Below are 20,360 nucleotides of genomic sequence, written 5' to 3'. Positions count from 1 at the left end.
GGACAGTCACAAGGAGTAATGTTATACCCCAGCGTTTGAGTTTCTTATTCTCTTCATTCATTAAAGGTTTTATAAGATAGCCGGCTTCTGATGTTGTCTTATGTAATGTTATCATCTCCTGTGTGTAGGACAAGCTGTGTGGCCGTGATCTCACACTGACAGATGAACTGATGGCCATCTTGACTGAACTCACCCAGCTCAGCAAGACTACTAATGCCAAAGTGGCCCTGCGTGCCAGACAGGTCAGTTACCGAGTCCTAAAGTTTGTTTACAATTTTTTTCTAAATGTTTTATTAAGAATCATGATTTCATGTTAACGCAAAACAAGAAAGTGCCACATACGATTTCATCCCCACTATTAGTTGAAGTGCATATTTGTCCTTTATGCAGACATAAAGTTATGAACATTTAGTTAACACATTCTATGAAAATTAGTAACACATTATATTTAAATGTGGATAAGCACAGGGATGCATCCGTTTCTAATCTTCAACATTGGACCAATGTTTTAACCATGATCTATGGTGAGAATTTCCCCAGCAGATGTCACTATCTACTCTTTTTGAATTTGTATCGGTGATAGAGATGGATACTTTGACAACTGTATTGAGAAAGGTGTGCTATGACAAATCATTCCCTTATAATAAATAATGAGTCAAGAGTAAAGGACTTTCATTCATCCTCTTTGACCAGGTGTTGATAGCTTCCCACCTCCCGTCTTATGAGCTGAGACACAACCAGGTGGAGTCCATCTTCCTCTCTGCCATCGACATGTACGGCCACCAATTCTGCATTGAGAACCTGCAGGTAGGCAGTAAACTAGGAGCAACTGAGGCTAACACTCAAATATAATGCTCTGATTGTAAAAATATTGTTCTAAATTTTCTAATTATCCTTTTTTTTTTTTCCAGAAACTGATCCTTTCAGAAACGTCCATCTTTGACGTTTTGCCCAATTTCTTCTACCACAGTAATCAGGTAGTCAGGATGGCTGCCCTCGAGGTGAGAGGAATAATGATCCCAAACCACAATACGCCTTAGATTACTTTTACTGAATGTTAAAATGCAGGTGATTCGCATACCAAACTCATATCTTCTTTGACTTTTTCTCCGATAACCACAGGTGTACGTTCGCAGAGCGTACATTGCGTACGAGCTCAACAGCGTTCAGCATCGACAGCTGAGGGACAACACATGCATAGTAGAGTTCCAGTTCATGCTTCCCACCTCGCACCCCAACAGGTATTATGATGCCCCCAAAATGGCCGCAACCCCTCAAGTGCTGTGCATCATCTTTCCCGCTACTCCCTCCCCTTTACAACGGCACTTTGGACAGGAATCAATGTTTATTATTGGGATAGATGTCGAATTTTCTTTTACTGGCAGTGATCCTGGCAAGTTGGCTTTAGCAGGTCACAGTTTTATGTTACTTTAGTATATACTCGGCGGCTGCACCTGCAACTATCTTGTGTTGTTCCTTCTGACTGCCTTTATCCTTAGAATTATCAACAATGTAGCACCAAATATGTAATCATTTTCCGATGATGTAATAACTCCTGAAAATGAAATGTGGCACTTCATTTGAATGAATTTGTAGTAAAACCCAATTATATCATTACACAATTGGTGATTTATCATATTGACCATTTTTTCCAAACTGTTGATGTAATACTTACTTTTTTATTTATCATCAGTCAGGACATGTAATTGCTTTATTGAATACATTATCAAATAATTGGGTTTTATAACATTTTCGATCAAGTTAAGTCCCATATCTATTAAAATTTCAGGAGTTATTAAATTATTGGGATTTTTTTTTACATTATTGGGTGCTCCAAGCATCATTTGCTGGCTCTATGTCTTTGTATCTCCCTTACACACATAGAACACTGTATTATTCACAAGTGGAGGTGGTTACACAAAACTTAACACTCCAATGCCTGGAAATAACTTACTTGTTGTGCCATAATAACTATTATACTATAAAAATATAAGGCGCTGATGAGAGGTTCATTTTAAAATGACTATAACAGCAAAGAGCTTTACTTCACAATCTTACATCCTCCACGATGCCTCGATTCCTCTCCTGCCTTCCCAGCTATCTGTCGTTGTTCATAGTTGTTCTCTGTCGTAGAAAATTGATGTATCTACAACTTGTAAAAGAATAAGAAACAAAAACTCAACAAAGTTTAAGAATTTAATAGAAATGGATAAAACAAACAGAGTCAAAGGTGTACTGTTCGGCCGAGACAGGGTCAACTCCTTCACCTAAAGTTGGTTCAGAGACTGACAACCTTCTGTTGCCAGCAAGGATATTTATACAGGTGTTAAATCAATGATCCATGTACTGGAAAACAAAATAACCCCACCTCACAGCACAAAGGTGGGGACTTCAGACTGAGGAGACACATGTCAGATCAAGACAAGAAAACAGTCAGAGTTCACGACTCCATAACCAAAAAACGACGTGTCACAAGACGGTAATCAATGGGGATCATTATTAGAAGCAGACTATAGAAGCAGACTGGAAAAAACCCACTGAAAATACTTTTTCCATCACATTCTCCATGTAAATTCTCCTCGTGTGCTAAAGAAGGTATTTCTGCAAGACTTGAAATACTTTTCTTGGTTAGTCACAAGTGAATGCCATGAGCCAGTTTCTCATGGCAGTTGCCCTTCCATGTAAGTCCTAGGGAAATGAATGGGTGCTTTTCATGCCACACAACACTTCAGAGAATCAGAAAGAATCTTTAGAGGAACTCTGGGTTTTTACCCTGTACATGCTCAGCATTTGAAAAAAGCTTGTCACAGACAAAGTGCTGTGGTCTCCCTGGTTCTGCATCCTACCTGTGTGACTGTGTTTAGTTGTGTCATTGTGTTAATGTTTTGGTGCATTTGCTTTTCGTCGCTTTGCAGTACTAGTAATTCTCCTCTGTGTCCTTTTTGAATGCACATTTCATTGCATGCTTCTGATTTGTATGTGTGTGCATTAACCATCATGTTTGGCTCATCACAGTGAACTTAACACAGCATGACAATGTAAAATGATCCTCTGTAATTGTTGCATGACCTGATGATTGCATGTTTAAAAGTGGAGCGTTCAGGAAGTAAACTGTGAAACATATTTTAAATTTTCATACATACAGTAGATGTATATATATTTTTACACTGCATTCATTTAGATACTGATACATGCATTCAAGGCTTTATCACAATATCACGCAATCACAAGTACACACACAACTACACACACACCCACAAATTGATACACATGGACTTCCTTCCTCTCCTGATGGCTGCCACTAACCACTTAGTAATCAATGTTGTTTGATTGCAGAGGGAACATCCCCACTCTAAACAGGTATTGTAAACATTCTTTTTATTGAAGTGATTACCAGTGACTGTATTCTTTCTAGCTGTTTGGTCAAATCAATAATCCCGGTTATAATTATTTCACCCGATAATTAAGTCAGCACATTGTTTGCTATGTTGTTGAAATTTCCCAAATGGCAACTGATCTAGCAATGCTGTGTATCTTCATTTTACTTACACCAGCATGGCCTTTGGCTTTCAGCCTTTGTGTCAAACATTTTCCACTCTTTAAATGTGTGTATGTGTGTGTGTGTGTTTTTGTGTCTTTGTGAAAATGTGTGTGCGTGTCTTTGTGAAAGAGTGTTAGAGTTTGTGTGTGTGTATGTGCGTGAATATTTTGGAGAGATGGAGCAACACATGAATAAATGTGGTGTAAGATCAGCACAGTTACATTGCTGGGGGAATAAAACTGAAACCTGCTAACTGTCCTGCCAGGAAAATATCTGCTCCAGTGCTGGACTATATAAAAACCATGGACTATAAATTATTGGATACCATACCCCAAGAACCAAACGAACAAGATAGTACATCTAAGGATGATAATGCTGAGGACAAACTTGCTGGCGATTCAGAATCTGATGAGAGGTTTGGAACTCAAGTGCTTTTAGTGGGTGTCACATCTGGGAAAGCCTCTTCCAATCAAAGGACTTAACACCCTACACAATGAAACATGACAGGGCTCCAGAGTGCACCTGTTTTGGTTGCACATGCACCTACATATCCGTGGAGTGTGCCTAGATATTTTCACTGGTCGCACCAGTGCACCTGAAATGTATCAAGTCATATTCAATGTAATAATGGGTGCAACCAACATATATGCTGTTGCACCTAGATGAAAAAAGTTAGGCGCACCGGTGCAACCAATGAAAAAGTTAGTCTGTAGCCCTCATATTAAAGGTGTCTTTTTGGTGGTTTTATGTTTCTGCGTTCCTGTGAAAGGAATACTTCCTTTGCTTTTATTTGAATAACGTGTTCTTTCAAAAATGTCTTACAAACTATAAATCTGGTTTTAATGTGGTAACAGGTAATGGTTTAAATCTGTCACTTCTTTTTTTATATTTTTTTTATTGGAACCTCATTCAGTTTTTAAACTTAAAGTTCCCTACAATTAACACAAAGCTTTTAGGGGTTTGTTTACATATTATTATTTATGTATTTCTTAAATTAAATACCGACATCTCAAATTACCGAAACAAAACAAGGGATTGAAACTGTTGTGAGGTTCTTAAAGGTGGATGGGGGGGGGGGGACATCTTCACACACTCATTATTGTTGTATAGCAGATTCCCATTGTAATTGCTCTCTTTCGATACCTTTTAGGATGTCATTCTCGTCCAATCTGAACCACTACGGCATGGTGCACGTAGCCAGCGTCAGTGACGTTCTGCTGGACACATCTTTCACACCGCCTTGTCAGCGCATGGGAGCCATGGTCTCTTTCCGCTCCTTCCAAGAGTTCACCAGGTCAGTCCTTTTGTGGTGAAATAATTCTTAAAGGTGCAGTCAGCGATTCTGGAGAACGCTTGTTGTCAAAATCAGTGACTTATCTCCTCATGTTTTACTACCTGTCTGTATACTGCGTTGGCTCTGTAGACTGGTATGTAAACAAAGGGAAAGTAAACAAATGGGCCCAGCGTAGCTAGCAACATGCACGTTTACAGAGCCTAGGCTAAGTATTAACACTGGATTTTCTTTTTCAGCGCACACACAGTACGGACAGGTAGCGGCTCGTGATTAGATATTAGCTGATTTTGACAAATGATTTTGACAACAAGCATTCTCCAGAATCGCAGAGATAATAACATTGCTAGTGGGTTTAATGGCAAGTGCTTTTTTTGTTCTATTTCTCCCACAGGAACATAAAAGACGTGTTAAGCTGCTTCTCTGACTCCCCTCCCCCAAGCCCAACCTTTCCAGAAGGGGGTAATCCTGTCCTGTATGGGGAAGAGGACAACAAGGTGAAAAAGAACAGACTTCTGATGGTCACGGGCCCGGTCATTGACCCGCTTGAATATGTCCAGTCCCCAGATAATTAAATGTATATATTTTGTTTTGTCATCCAGAGTATCCTGGATGAGCCCATCCATATCCTGAATGTTGCTATAAAGACCGACAGCGACATTGATGACGAAGGCCTGGCAGCCAGCTTCAGAGAGTTCACTCAGTCAAAGGTGGGTCACGGTCTACAATATGGCCTTTTGTGTTCCAAATCACATGCATTTTCTTTTTACTATACCACATACTGGTTTGCCCACTGCAACATGCAATTGGATTATTATTATAGTATTAGGGGCATCCGGGTATTTTTTGGCATACTGCATTTGACAGCATGTATTTGGAAAATCTCAATCTTCACTATACTACATAGTATGGAAGTGTGGGTGTTAGAACGCAAGGGTATGTTTCAGCTGAGGGAGTGGTTTGTTTTGAGATGTGTTTGAGAAGGATCATCTCATTCTTGCATTTTTCTTTTTTCTCAATCCAGAAATCTCTGCTGATTGAACACAGCATCCGTAGGCTGACTTTCCTTGTGGCTCAGAAGGTAAGAGCCCTAATTAATACTTAATCATTGACCTACCTTTCACTATAATCAGCTGTCCTGCACGCCACCAATTACATTCTGAATGATAGCATGTACCCACAATTTAGAAATGAATTGTTGTCCATATTTCCCTTTGAAATAACTAATACTTGATTAATTTGGGTATATATCCAATGACACTATTGTGGTGACTGTAATAATTGGCGTTAAGCTTATGATCCTGATTGTCTCTTTCTGCATGCCTTGCTTTTGCTGCATTTGTGATGACAGGATTTCAGGAAGCAAGTCAACTGTGAGGTGGACCAAAGGTTTCATGTAAGTAGAGGACTACGAAGGGAATGAGGACTGGTGCCTCTATCAGAATCCATGCATTAGGTTAAAAACAAACATGGCCTTTCGAGTAGGTGTTCTTCAAATGTCTAGATAGTACAAATATCTTGTTTAAAGCACAAGAGGTAGATGAATGACATTAAACAACAGTGTACTGATATCACTGCATGGATTTCATACAGCAGTGACAAGCCATAGGGTCCTGTATCTCCTTTTTTTTCTAGTGCTAGCTTATTGTACCTTGTTGCACCAGTGTAAATAAAGGAAGCCTAACCCACTATTGTTCTGAATCAATAAAGGTTTGGATTAGTTTGTTTTTGAGCCGCAGTTTAAAGACGTCATTAAAGAACCAGAAGCATGACCTCATTGCATAGATATTGTCACCTTAAAACGGCAAGTAGGAATTGAACCCCACAATCATGGCAGTTGTGTGATACGCTCCGTCCATTGTGCTGTTAGTACACAGGGCCGCATTTATCATTTCAGGGTCGACCCATTATCAACAGAACACCCACTAGCATTCAGGTGATGTCGATAATGACAGGGATTTAGAACAGGATTAGATTTTGAGAAATGCCCCGTTCTTGGGCCTCCGCTGTCATTCTAACAATAGGCATTGATTTCGCTTTTGACGGCACCGTAGACTATGAGGAGGGCTAATCATGCGTGGTGTGGTGTCACCGTCATTATGTGGCCCTTGTTACATGGAGTTTTTTTTTTTTTTTTTTTTTTTCTGTAGCTCCATTCTGCATGCTCACCCTAAAATGTTTTTTTCATTATATTACAGAGGGTGAATATGATGTGTAATCACAGTGTCAAATCGTGGCACAGGAGGTTTCCAGTTTGTGTGTACCGTTGCAGTTCTCTTGTTGTTGTGTAGTAGTCGACAGGGTGATGAGAGCATCTCCAATCGGTCTGGCATTGTTTTGGCAAGTGGGACACTTCATCTGATAGCGTCAAACAGGGCTACCGGGAATTATTTCGAGAATCCAATGTCCCTGAAAAAGACAAAATGTTTTATTCATTAGTGAAGAGTGGTGCTATTTATACGGCAATTGCTATTACCATTATTATGCGATTTTTGCTGTCGGAGTGAATACACAGTGATTCCATGATGGATAAATGATGGCATTAAAGGAGCATACAGCTTGCTGCATTTAGGACAAGGTCCTGATCATCACATAATGCTCCATACTAACTGGTGCAGCAATTCTAGCAAAGCCCAGAATAGCTTATGCTGTGTATTAGTTATATAGTTTGTGCATTTCTAAATGATTTGGTATTAACATGCTATGCTATACTTACAACCATGTTTTTTTTCTATTGAGATTTTGTTGATTTCTGTTTGTCTCTTGTTCCATCTTACTATCTTCTCCACAGAGGGAGTTCCCCAAATTTTTCACTTTCCGTGCCAGAGACAAGGTGGGTACTTACCATGTTTAAGTTATCAACATTTTCTGTAAGTTCAAATAAGTGTTCGCTTATGTAGAAAGGACCATGTCTATTGAAACGTTAAACATAATGTAAATGCATCAGATTTATGTAATGTTTGAAATTATATCACACGTTTAAAAAAAAAAAAAAAAAATGTAACTTAACTTTGCCAGGAAAACCATTCAAAACAGTTGTGTTGTGTGGCTGTAAAAATCAACTTTCCTCCCCCTTGGTGTTGGTGAGTTTGACTCCCATCACAATCAGTGATGGCTCTCCCTCTCCGTTCCCCCCGATAGTTTCACTAGAATAACACCACCAAAACTCATTAAAGTAATGAACTCTTTAATTACGTCTCCCATTTAAGAGAAACGACACCCATTAGAAGCCTTTCTTAGATCGAGATTGCCCATGACTTAATTTACTTTAATAAACTATGTGGCTCACAGGCATCTTTCCACTTTTATATCAACGCTGCGCTCCTGAAATTGCCAATTTGAACTACTTCGGTTAATGGGAAAAGATGATGGTAGGGAAACCTGCGTTGGTAGGAAAAGTTTTCTAGGAAAGTCCTTGAACATGTCCTTTCAAAATGTTGTCCTGTTGTCGCGTGTCTGTTTTGTGATTGTGTCCTGCCTGTTGTGCTGAATAGTTTGAGGAGGACAGGATCTATCGTCATTTGGAGCCGGCACTAGCTTTCCAGTTGGAGCTCAACCGCATGCGCAACTTTGCCCTCACTGCCATCCCATGTGCCAACCACAAGATGCACCTCTACCTGGGGGCAGCGCGTGTGGAGGCGGGCGCCGAGGTGACAGACTACCGCTTCTTTGTGCGCGCCATTATCCGCCACTCTGATCTGGTCACAAAGGTGAGGCTCTGGACAAATAGGGATTCACTGCACACCCTTTCTTTAAGTTGTTCTCCAGCAAAAGATTTCGATTGTGGATCGATCCCCATTGACCATTTTTTTCCCGTTCTCTTCTTGAATAGGAGGCCTCTTTTGAATACCTTCACAATGAGGCCGAGCGTCTGCTGCTGGAAGCCATGGATGAGCTGGAAGTGGCTTTCAACAACACGACTGTACGAACTGACTGTAACCACATCTTCCTCAACTTTGTGCCCACAGTCATCATGGACCCATCCAAGGTTTGTCAAACTATTGCACACACATACAGGTGCATCAAGAATATCAATGAAAATTGAATGTTTTTCTGTAATTTAATTCAAAAAGTGAAATTAATCTAGAATAAGCAGACTTTTCATAAGGTTGACATTTCTGTATTTTAAATACTTTTTTTGATTGGTTTTATTCTTATATCTTGAGATACTGGATTTTTTTATTCCATGAGCTGTAAACCCTGATCATCATCTAAATAAAAACAAAAGAAAGGCCTGGCATATTTCACACTGTGTAATTAATCTAGAATATATGAAAATGTACTTTTTGAATGGACCTCTGATACACTGCCAGACCACACAACTCGCATTGTTTTTAATGGCTGTGCTTCTCTACTCTTTCTCCTCTGCCTTCAGATCGAGGAGTCTGTGCGCTCCATGGTGATGCGTTACGGCAGCCGTCTGTGGAAGCTGCGTGTGCTGCAGGCCGAGCTGAAGATCAACATCCGCCTGACTCCCACGGGAAAGCAAATCCCCATCCGCCTCTTCCTCACCAACGAGTCAGGCTATTACCTGGACATCAGCCTGTACAAGGAGGTCACTGACGCCCGAACGGGACAGGTGGGGCCCAAAGACCGACAGGTGGGGCACTCAATCATCTTCCATCTCATCCGCTTATATTGTCCGCTTCAGGGTAAAGGGGATTTCAGCTTCATCCTGGAAACCTCAGCTCATAAAATGCAATTTGTATGCTGTAGAATATTAAAATTATATCTTAAATATGTATTGAGTAGAGATCCAGTATGGGGTCATGCCTTTTAGCCTGGTGGACAATTATTTTAGTTTTATCCTTTCTCCTCACAGCTGATCAGGTAAGTTACATTTCATCCATCTGTCCAACCTCACATCCGTCCATAAGTGAATGATTATCCTTTTACGCATTTCAAATGTAATTTCTCTTATTATTTGTTTCTGTTATTAGCCTCATACTAGTGCATTTGAGAGGTTTTGAATTAAGTTTATATTTGCAGATTCTTAACATGGCACTTGAGATTAAAAGAAACCCAGTACTCAGTCTGCGGAGGTTCTCAGTTTAGGTCTTGGACCCTGTGGCTGCAATGCTTTTGGCATACAGAGATTTGCTTTTTTTAGGGTGTTGTTGTTATTCATCCAATCATCTGGCATGGGGAGGGCCTTCATAACACATACTTGCACTGACAACATTGTATCAATGTAGGTCATAAGTGAAAGTATTATTTAGAGCAAGGGTTTGTTGCATCACATGCTTTGTATTTGTGCATGTTGTAGCTGGGGCTACAACAGTTCTCAATATCATCAGCTTCTTAAAATCCTAGCAGCCATGGTTGTTGAGAAGGGGTGAGTGTATCTTTAAAGTTGTTTTTCTTTTGTTTCTCCTCGTTCAGATCATGTTCCAAGCTTACGGAGACAAGCAGGGTCCGCTGCATGGCATGCTCATCAACACGCCCTATGTCACTAAGGACCTGCTGCAGTCCAAGCGCTTCCAGGCACAGAGTCTGGGCACCACTTATGTCTATGACTTTCCAGAAATGTTCAGACAGGTACAGCCACAAAGTCGAATAACTAAAATCATTGCTTAGCTTATGCTGAGACATACATGATTAACTTTATTCTGTCCATTTAATTTCTTTCCCCAGGCTCTGAAGAAGCTGTGGCACTCTACCCAGACCTTTGCCCACATACCCAAATGCCCTCTGCCCAATGAGCTGCTCACCTTCACAGAGCTGGTACTGGACGCACAAGATCAGCTGGTGCAGATGAACCGACTGCCCGGCTGCAATGAGGTCAGTTTGATTTTAATTTCACACGTAAAATCAGACAATAGAAAATTAAATAAATAATATCCATTTACTGTGACGTGATCTTTTTCTTCGTTTGGTCCATCTGCTCTTTTGGAAATGTGCAATTTCCCTTTCATGCTGTAGGTGTCTCTGTGTTCCTTTGGCTGCTTTCCTGGGTGTATGTTCAATAGTTTATTGTAATAAGGCTATGCTTAATGTGTCATTGATGTCTACTACATATGTCTAATAATTTTTATTTATATCAAATATAAAATACGTTCTTAATCAGCCTTTTAATACACCCTTTAAGCAAAAGTAAACCCTCAAAAATCATCAAAAGTAAAGGACTATTTATATTCATTGCACATAATAGTGGTTTTCAGTATTTCTAGTGTTAAAGCGCCTTTCTCCTTTCTACCCAGATTGGTATGGTGGCATGGCGGATGACCCTGCGAACGCCAGAATATCCATTGGGACGGGAGATCATCGTCATAAGCAATGACATCACACATAAGATCGGCTCCTTCGGGCCCCAGGAGGACGTGTTGTTCCTGCGAGCCTCGGAGATGGCACGAGAGAGCGGCATCCCTCGCATCTACATCGCCGCCAACAGTGGAGCGCGCATCGGGCTGGCAGAGGAGATCAGACACATGTTCCACGTAGCCTGGCAAGACCCAGCCGACCCCTATAAGGTCAGCCAGAAAAAAAGTCATTGTAACATTTCATTGATAACACTGGACCTGTGGGGCTTCCCCTTACGAAACCATTTTACATTTTGATACCAATCATTTTGTATAAATCCTCTACATCATTCATTTTGAGTTCATTTTACTAGTAATCCCAACATTTCTATTCCTCAAAATAGATTGCATTAGTTGACAAATCCACGGGGTGGCTGTGTTATTTTATTTGAATTATTTGTTTGCATTTGCTAAAATACAACAACTTAATAATGATAACAAATGAGAAACAAAAATTAACTTAAATGAACATTAATTAAATAGATGTAAAAATGTGCATATTCTTTTTGCACTTGGCCTTCCCTGGTGTTGGCTCTGTCAAATATCTGCCATACGAGAACTTGTGAATTTCTGTCCAGCAAACTGTAATTGTTAAAATACACAAAATGCAAGGTACATAGATGGGTTAAAAATGGTAAAAATGGCCCACAGCAGCCACACTAACTAACTAGGCTGCATGCAGACATGTTTTGTATATTTTCTTAATCAACCATGTGATCACAGGTATCGTACGATGCCAGTTATCTCAAAATACCATTAATCAGCAAACAGATAAATCCGTCAGTCCTATGTTAGTGTACCTATCACTGACATTCTTTAAAATGTTATCTGATCCTTATTCAATTTTTTTTGTTTATTTTCTGTCTTTCTTCTAAAGAGTAATCTCTTTGTTTTCTGCATCTGTGTCATTGTCAACCATCAACTAAACATTGATTGCTACATTCCCCTGCAGGGCTTCAAGTATCTCTACCTCACACCTCAGGATTACAAGAAGGTTTCAGCCCTGAACTCTGTGCACTGCGAGCATGTGGAGGATGGGGGAGAATCCAGGTACGTTGCTGTCATCACGTATTAGCTCTTTACTTTGGACGTGAGGAAATGAATGATGCCGTATTATCAACATGAGTCCACGGTTTAAAGCCCGTGAGATTACAACCGAGCTGACTGTGGAAGGCAAAGCTATTGTGGGCTCACGTCTGGCTTTGAGTCAATATATGTGTTGTCATGCAGGTACAAGATCACTGACATCATAGGAAAAGATGAAGGGCTGGGTGTGGAGAACCTGAAAGGGTCGGGAATGATCGCTGGAGAGTCCTCTCTGGCTTATGATGAGATCATCACCATGAACCTGGTAGGACTGAAGTGGGCACACTTGTCCACACTAAAACACATGCGTACACGTAGCCTCCTCCTTGTCATCGGGTTACTTAACACGAATTTGACGCCTTAACGTGATTGCTTTGGACTATAGGTCACATGCAGAGCCATTGGGATTGGGGCCTATCTGGTGAGGCTTGGACAGAGGACCATTCAAGTGGACAACTCTCACATTATCCTTACTGGAGCTGGGGCACTCAACAAGGTAAAGTGATGTACAATGTTATTCACATTTTAGAACAACACAGACGTTTATATTTGTGCAGAAAACATGATGCTGTTGTGTGATTGTGTTCACTGTGCTCCTCCTGTAACACTGAATTAGCACCAAATGCGTTATTGTTACATTGACAGAATGAATTTGCCAGCTTTTTTAATTAATAAATATTCATTAATCTTTTTTCCCGATAATAAAGCAAAAAGAGCAAACGTATCTGGAGAGAAGCTGTTTGCTCGGTGTGTAACTTACACTGTATAGTGTGTTTTTCTTTCTTCTTCTGAAATCTTAAATGACAAGGTAGAATTATGTGTGTTTTTTATATATCAAAGAAAGTAAATTAGAAAACTGCTGTGAATTTTTGTGCTGCTCCAGCTGGGCGATCAGGCGTCCTCCTGCCTCGTTCTGTTCTACCAGGATTCTCTCTCTCTCCCGTCCTAGACACAGGCCTGCCTGCCACTCACAGTGGAATAATTGAAAGCGAACCATGAAGTCGTATTTGCATAGAAATGGAGTGACATGCCTGAGGCTGCAGTGCAGGACACCCATATCATTTGTTTTTAATCAAAATGAAAAGTTTTGCTGAGGCAGATTGTTTCCCGCATTGCTAGTTGTGTGTGTGTGAGTGTGCGTGTGCCTGCACGCTTCGCCACCTCCCCCTCGTCTTGCTTTCCATTCTCTGTCCTTGTCAGTGCATTAAGACGACTCCCATTTCAAATTAGATGACGGATCGCAACATCGACAAATCATGCAAATGGCCCCATGATGGTATACCTATTTGCTGGGAGCTCAATTGTTTTTAGATGGCCTCCAATATGTCGCTCTATTTGTGCGAGCGGACCCATAGAAATGGTTACCGACAAGCACCAACAATGTGTAGGTAGGTGATGTATTGCAAATATATTCTTTTGTTTACAATCGATTGTGTCTATTTAAACAAAGAGCGACACAGGCAAGGAATAGGGCCATTTTTTTTTTCTGCTCGTTCGTCATGTGGTTTCTTGGCTATTAACTGAAACTTAATGGAGAGCAGGAGGCTGCCACCCAGAGATCATCATTTCATTAGCTGCTGGAAAGCTCTCATATTTTCACGGGGAGTGGATAGTAACTACTAGCGTAAATACCCCAGTGAGCTGTAACATCCGGTTTGGCCCACTCGTTTTCTTCCTCCCAATCATCTCCCTCCTATATCCCCTCCACGTCCCTCTGCTGTGGAATCTTAATGAAGCCGGCGATGGCCACAGGCACAGGGCGCTTTTTTGTGTATGTCAAGGTGACTGCAATGTTTCTCGGGGCCGCGGGCTCTCCTGACAGCTTTAGGAGAGCGCCCTAGATTTGTGGCCAGATTCATAACCATTAACGGTGATAAAGAAAGTAAATGATGGCTGAAAAGGTGCGAGCCGAGGGTAGGGATTGAGCTCCTCTCTGATTTTTATGGAGCAATGTCAGGGCCCTGCCACCTGTTCTAGGGGCCGCTTATGAAAATAGGGTGGGCTGGGAGTGAGGTTTTATGGCCTAAGGTTGGCATCAGGGCAGCTCTGAAGGTAAAACTAGCTTGGTGGCTTCCATCTCACCCTTTATACGACGGCCTCTTGGGTTGGGTGGTATATACATTGTGCAACAGTAGAAATGTATCTACCTGTACAGATTTGGCCATACTGTTTATACCAAAGAGACAAAAAAATGGTAACCTCTTCTGCCTCCTAAGGAAGGAGCTCGCAAAACAGTAGCCTACTATGAAAGCCAAAAGATGCGTATAGCGCAAAATGAAAACTATAGCTAAAGCTAACTAAAGTTTATTTTGACATTGTTTATTTTCTTCGGGGCGCTCCGGTGGCGTAGTGGATAGAGTGCGTACCATAAAGCTTGAAAATGCATGAATTAAAAAAAATATATATATATATTGTGATATATACCAAGAAAGAAATGACCTATTCCGTGATAGATGATTTCAAACATACCGCTCAACCCTAACAGCCTCTCACACAACTCATGGATGGGGGGGGTTAGACTCCCCAGTCAACACATAGGGACATAAGCCAGTTGAGTGAATCGAGTGCTTTGGATGAGAAAGGGCACGTGTGGTTAATTCACACCGTCTCTAACAGAGTGGCAGGTGCTGCCCAGACACCTGTGACCACCGTGGTAGAGAGATTTCTGGCTGCTGATCACTTGTATTGACGAGGCAGTGGGGGCCGTGTAATGTAGGATCCCTGGCCTGGCCTGCTGCTACCCGGCATGACTGTATCTGTGTGTGATCTCATTGATCCGGGGCTCCCCCAGACCCTGCTAGCCCTGTGTCAAGACCTGCTGTTGGATTAACTATGTTGCCAAAAGAGAGGAGGCTTTCAAAGGTTAAATCCAAGCTAAATTCAATTGGGCAGAACACTCTAGATCCAGATTTCATGCAGGTTTTAAAGAGCAGGGTTTCTGTAGATTGTTTTGCTGTACATGATCTAGTGTGATTAACCCTCAAAGCTCCTTATATTTACTATGCATTCCATGGTACAGGCCTAAAAAAAATCAGGCAGTCTGGGACTGGGAAAATTTAGATTTTTACTCCCGGGTTTAATAGCCACACTTTCACATTTTGTCCCACTTCAGGTGCTGGGCCGAGAAGTGTACACATCCAACAACCAACTCGGTGGAATCCAAATCATGCACAACAATGGTGTGACCCACTCTACTGTTTGTGATGACTTTGAGGGAGTCTACGATCTTCTGCAGTGGCTATCCTACATGCCCATGGTAATGCTTTAGCTGCATCAGTGTCATAAGTAAACATGTACAAATGTCTCAAACTTTATGGTTATTTTTTGCTGTAAAATAAAGACATTTCTTTTCTTCAGTGTAAATCTAGTCCGGTGCCCATCCTCGATGCGAAGGATCCAATAGATCGTCTGGTGGACTTTGTGCCTACGAAGGCTCCCTATGACCCTCGCTGGATGTTAGCAGGACGTCCCAGCCAGAGTGAGTGCCTACTACTGGGTGTCCAGAGAAACCTTTTCATTGAAACCTGTTTATTTCTTAACTAAATCTGACTGTATCATACCTTTTTGGAAAGTAAAGAATAGTGTTGGTGACTGTAGTTTTGGTAGATACTGTTTTGGTGGTTGTTCTGTCTTTTATTAAATATTAAGTAGGTAGTATATTCTGTATATACTGCAGTAGGCTATATATATCTCAAAAAACTTTTCATTACCCCAGTCCCCTCACATTCAAGTACTTACCACTTGATGGCATCTTGATAATCTATTCATCATTTCGGTTATCAACACTCTTTTCCACTAACCATTTTCATCCAAAATGCTTTATCAGCAGTTTTAAAGAGTCAAACCCCGCTTTTGTATGTGTTATTTAAAGTAATTATAAAGATTTATCATTTCAGCCTGATATCCTCTGGGTTAAAGGTTGGAATCATTCATCACTGGAGGGAGGCTATTTGGAAACTAAAAGAAACAGTGAAAATGTAACATTATGCTGCAGCAACCAGGCCCAAGACAGCATCGAAATGAATCCAGTGTGTTTTACACTGCGGGTCAGGACTGAGCAGGTTCCACATCACTGTAATTACAGCGTGTGACATCAACGTCTCTGGTAGTGGTGAGCGGTGAGGCTTAATTGAATGGTAACCTCACAGGATGGCCATGTTCCTCAGTGTGCGCGAGGCAGAAAAATAGCCGAGTAAGCTTCCTTATATGGTCATCCATCATGGTTGCTGCCAAGATAACAGAATCTGAGGGGGAAAAAAACACACAACTTCGGATTGCCCGGGTTAGAAAGCCAGGCATCTGAAAAAAAACTTTGCGGAAGCAGAGAATGTTCTCGGGAAAAAATGTATCCTGTTGCATTTTTAATTGGCTTTAATTAACTTCACTGTTTTTGCTATTTCTTTGCTTGAAAAAAAAATAAACAGCACCAAAGGGTTCCTGGCAGAGTGGCTTCTTTGACAACGGCTCATTCATGGAGATCATGCAGCCGTGGGCTCAGAGTGTGGTGGTGGGCAGAGCCAGGTAAGTGTCCCCGGATGACACGCTGCCAATAGGGAATTTAGAAATGAACCATAAATGTAGTCAAGGTATTTCCTAGACATTAGCACTGAACGGCCACTCTCTCCACAGACTGGGTGGGATACCTACTGGGGTGGTCGCCGTGGAAACCAGGTCAGTGGAGCTGTCCATCCCGGCCGATCCAGCTAATCTGGACTCTGAGGCCAAGGTAAGGGGTCGCTCCATCCACAAACACCCAGACTCCAGCGTAAAGCCAAATATTTAGACATTTCCCTGACCCCCTAGGTCCTAATAATAATTTTCTGATTTTGTATATTTTAGATCATCCAGCAGGCCGGACAGGTGTGGTTCCCAGATTCTGCTTTCAAAACGGCTCAAGCCATTAAGGACCTGAACAGGGAGGGCCTACCTCTCATGGTGTTCGCCAACTGGAGGGGCTTTTCTGGAGGAATGAAAGGTGACTTCTGATCCCTTGGTAATCGGTCAATTTTTGGATTGAAACCTGTTCTGTATCTCATCAAACGCTCCCTCTATAGATATGTACGACCAGGTGTTGAAGTTTGGGGCCTACATTGTGGACGGGCTGAGGGAGTACAAGCAGCCCGTACTGGTGTATATCCCCCCCCAGGCGGAGCTGAGGGGAGGCTCCTGGGTGGTTATAGACCCCACCATCAACCCACGGCACATGGAGATGTACGCCGACAAGGACAGCCGGTGAGTAGGGCGGAAAAAAACAGGAGTGTCAACTCTATCAAACTGCCTTGTAAGATCCCGAAATGTAACAACGTTTGCGGATAATACTATACTTTACATTGAAGCAAGGAGCCCTTTAATTCTTAATGCATTGACTCACTCGATAATGTAATAACATTATTACCGGTACTCTTTTTAGGAATACATTTTACATTTTGCTCCCTCCATAATGCAATAACCGATTCAAAATGTAATAAGTTCTTACATTTGGGCATACAGTTATTACGTTTTAGGCTCAGAATTGTGTTACATTATCGACCAATTGTTAAATTTTTATTTTTATTTTTTTTAAAGATGACATTTGCGGGCTCAGCATTTGTTACATTATCAGCCTGTTGTTACAATTTAGTTTTATAAAAAAAAAATGTAAATGACATTTTGGGTTATTGTTATTTTGGGCTCTCTACACGCCTTTTCTTCACTGTAATCATTCTTGTCTCCAGTGGTGGGGTGTTGGAGCCGGAGGGAACAGTGGAGATCAAGTTCCGGAAGAAGGACCTGGTGAAGACCATGAGAAGAGTAGATCCGGTGTACATGGGCTTGGCTGAGAGATTGGGTGAGTCTTTTCCACTTCAGTTTCTAATTATAAACTCTTTAACGGGTGTCTTTGTCCCCCACGGCCCTGTCCTCATTTTTAAGTGTGGAGCGTTATATATATCAGGTGGGAGCATGTGTGCCTTTCGCTGTCGTTCTTTATTTGGTGTTGATTGTATCATCTTCAATGCACTCCCCTGGGGAGACGTGTCAATCACAGCCTGCTCAGATCAATCGCCAGCTCTCCCGTTTTCTCCTCCATAGCCTATTGATTTTCCTGCAGGGCTCAGAGCAATCGTGGTCCGATGCAGTGCAGGGGCCTGGGTGCTTTGGGGCTAACTGTTGGAATGGACAGTTACTTGGGAGGGGGTTTGTGAAAGTTTACAAATTGGAATTGACAGAAATCAGTCTTTGGTGACAGCCGCCAGGGGTTTGGGGGAAGCTCTTCCACAAAAGGCGGTTAGTGTGGGTTCATTCACAGCTGCATGCTCATGTTAAAACTGATGACATACTTACTTGGTAGTAATGGGACTATGAGGGGAAGGCCAACTACAGGAATAATGTGCGAGGATAGAATTGTTGGCCTTCACACCCAAACTCATTTCTTGGTAAACTGATACTGGTACTAAGTCCTTGGTATACTGTTTTTTTTCCTCTTCCTAAGCACTATTGTCGCTGTAGCACAACATAGCAACATATTAAAGGGATTTAAGTTTCTCTGGTCCTTCCTGTTGTTAGGATATGTGTGATCTGTTTGTTGTGCAATGCTTTTGATATGACAGTAAATTCATTTCTTACTCACCAATCCTTGCAGATTCTAATGATAATTTGCAGCTAGCCTTGGCTAACATGGTTATTGTCAGCCTTGCCACCGGAGCCAGTCTGACTGATTGATAACAGAAAATTAGAGCTAACAAAAGAAATGTGTGCAATAGTTTTGGAATTTGTATTGTAAATGTACAGTAGATGGCAATCGCACATTACAGCTACAGGTCAGGGAACATTAATCAGGCATATGCATGTCAACTTAATTTTTATTCACCTAAACTACTTTGAGCGAGTTACCACCTGCCTGGCATAAAGATGTATATGATATAAAACGGTTTACAACTAGATCAGGAGTGTATGTAGCATATGCCGCAGGTTCGATGAAGGATCTCGACGCTACTGTGTATTTGTGCAAACAATTTGCCAGCTGTGTTAAAATGCATTGCTTTGAATCTCCCAACAGGAACCCCAGAGCTCAGTCCCCCTGATCGTAAAGAACTGGAGGGCAAACTGAAGGAGCGTGAGGAGTTCCTCCTGCCCATCTACCACCAGGTGGCTGTGCAGTTTGCAGACCTCCACGACACACCTGGTCGCATGCAAGAGAAGGGCGTTATAACTGTAAGTAGCTTCACTTTTCACTTTTTTTTTTGCTGCTTTTACTGCTTTTATTTTATTTATAATGCTGTCTTGTGTGCATGTATTGTTACAATGCGAGTGTGCCGTATGTGAGTAAGCCTAAAAGCCCACAGGAGAGTATCGGTGTAGCTGCTGCTGCTGCACCGGCCTAGTGAATAATGTTTGGTCTCAGCAGGCTTGTGAGACTTGTCCTCATAATTATCTTCTGATGACCCTGGTCAATCACCTTTTAGAAAGCACGGAGCAGCCTCGGGCAGACCCCATCTCATTCTGTGCCTTCCGCGCTCCAATCTTTCACATTACAGACACACACTCACTTTATTCACATGGCCAGAAGGCTTGTTCACAGATGGATGGAAGTCAGGGTATTTTGTACATGCAGTATGTATAGGCAGGAAAGTACTAGACTACTAACGGGACTGGGCGGCATGTTCAACTGAACTACATCAGCAGAACAATCTGTGGTAGTAGTTTCTAAAATTACACTCACATGTCCACGGAGATGAATAATTATAATTTATACACATTTGTATAAAACACATTAATCTGCGTTCCATGTGTTTCTATTTTATTAAGAATGAAATCTTCAACACAATTAGTTCAAGGCTTATAGTTCAACTAGATTTTTCATAAAGCTGAATTCACTTTTTAAATTGAGTGTGATGATGTGTAATAAAGCAGCCTGATTCATATGATGTAAATCGTTTTTAACAATCTTTGCATGTCTGGCCTGGGATTATGTCCTCTGTTGCAGGAAATAAACTGCTTTTTCTCAGATCAAGCCAAGTGTGCAGATCACACCTTTTTACCAGCTAGACTGATTTTCTTAATGAGTTCTGCCTCAGTTGGACCCCCAAAGAGAATTCACATTCCCTTTTTTAAATTCACAACGTATCAAGTGTACAGTATATGTTGACACTGAGTAACATGTCAT

General features: G+C 41.5%; 1 protein-coding gene across 6 annotated transcripts in view; it reads left to right on the top strand.

Moving 5' to 3' along the window:
- Positions 1 to 20,360, top strand: part of acaca (acetyl-CoA carboxylase alpha) — a 40,069-nt gene that overhangs the window by 15,823 nt on the left and 3,886 nt on the right. For 3 of the 6 annotated variants that reach the window (XM_080041083.1, XM_080041081.1, XM_080041082.1), the window contains exons 24-52: positions 129 to 242; positions 694 to 807; positions 912 to 1,001; positions 1,123 to 1,241; positions 3,337 to 3,360; positions 3,807 to 3,956; positions 4,692 to 4,835; positions 5,227 to 5,329; positions 5,435 to 5,542; positions 5,857 to 5,913; positions 6,184 to 6,228; positions 7,624 to 7,665; positions 8,327 to 8,542; positions 8,665 to 8,820; positions 9,208 to 9,432; positions 10,215 to 10,370; positions 10,467 to 10,613; positions 11,033 to 11,302; positions 12,084 to 12,181; positions 12,362 to 12,482; positions 12,603 to 12,713; positions 15,330 to 15,473; positions 15,575 to 15,695; positions 16,642 to 16,738; positions 16,847 to 16,943; positions 17,057 to 17,192; positions 17,272 to 17,449; positions 17,932 to 18,044; positions 19,254 to 19,408. In XM_080041083.1, the coding sequence (XP_079897209.1) occupies positions 129 to 242; positions 694 to 807; positions 912 to 1,001; positions 1,123 to 1,241; positions 3,337 to 3,360; positions 3,807 to 3,956; positions 4,692 to 4,835; positions 5,227 to 5,329; positions 5,435 to 5,542; positions 5,857 to 5,913; positions 6,184 to 6,228; positions 7,624 to 7,665; positions 8,327 to 8,542; positions 8,665 to 8,820; positions 9,208 to 9,432; positions 10,215 to 10,370; positions 10,467 to 10,613; positions 11,033 to 11,302; positions 12,084 to 12,181; positions 12,362 to 12,482; positions 12,603 to 12,713; positions 15,330 to 15,473; positions 15,575 to 15,695; positions 16,642 to 16,738; positions 16,847 to 16,943; positions 17,057 to 17,192; positions 17,272 to 17,449; positions 17,932 to 18,044; positions 19,254 to 19,408 (3,651 nt within the window). The remainder of the gene's footprint in view (positions 1 to 128; positions 243 to 693; positions 808 to 911; positions 1,002 to 1,122; positions 1,242 to 3,336; positions 3,361 to 3,806; positions 3,957 to 4,691; positions 4,836 to 5,226; positions 5,330 to 5,434; positions 5,543 to 5,856; positions 5,914 to 6,183; positions 6,229 to 7,623; positions 7,666 to 8,326; positions 8,543 to 8,664; positions 8,821 to 9,207; positions 9,433 to 10,214; positions 10,371 to 10,466; positions 10,614 to 11,032; positions 11,303 to 12,083; positions 12,182 to 12,361; positions 12,483 to 12,602; positions 12,714 to 15,329; positions 15,474 to 15,574; positions 15,696 to 16,641; positions 16,739 to 16,846; positions 16,944 to 17,056; positions 17,193 to 17,271; positions 17,450 to 17,931; positions 18,045 to 19,253; positions 19,409 to 20,360) is intronic. The other 3 variants (XM_080041086.1, XM_080041085.1, XM_080041084.1) reach the window with 2 other exon arrangements.

This window comes from Ammodytes marinus (assembly GCF_949987685.1).
Source record: "Ammodytes marinus genome assembly, chromosome: 14".
NCBI lineage: Eukaryota > Metazoa > Chordata > Actinopteri > Uranoscopiformes > Ammodytidae > Ammodytes > Ammodytes marinus.
This window is presented reverse-complemented; position numbering and strand designations above follow the sequence as displayed.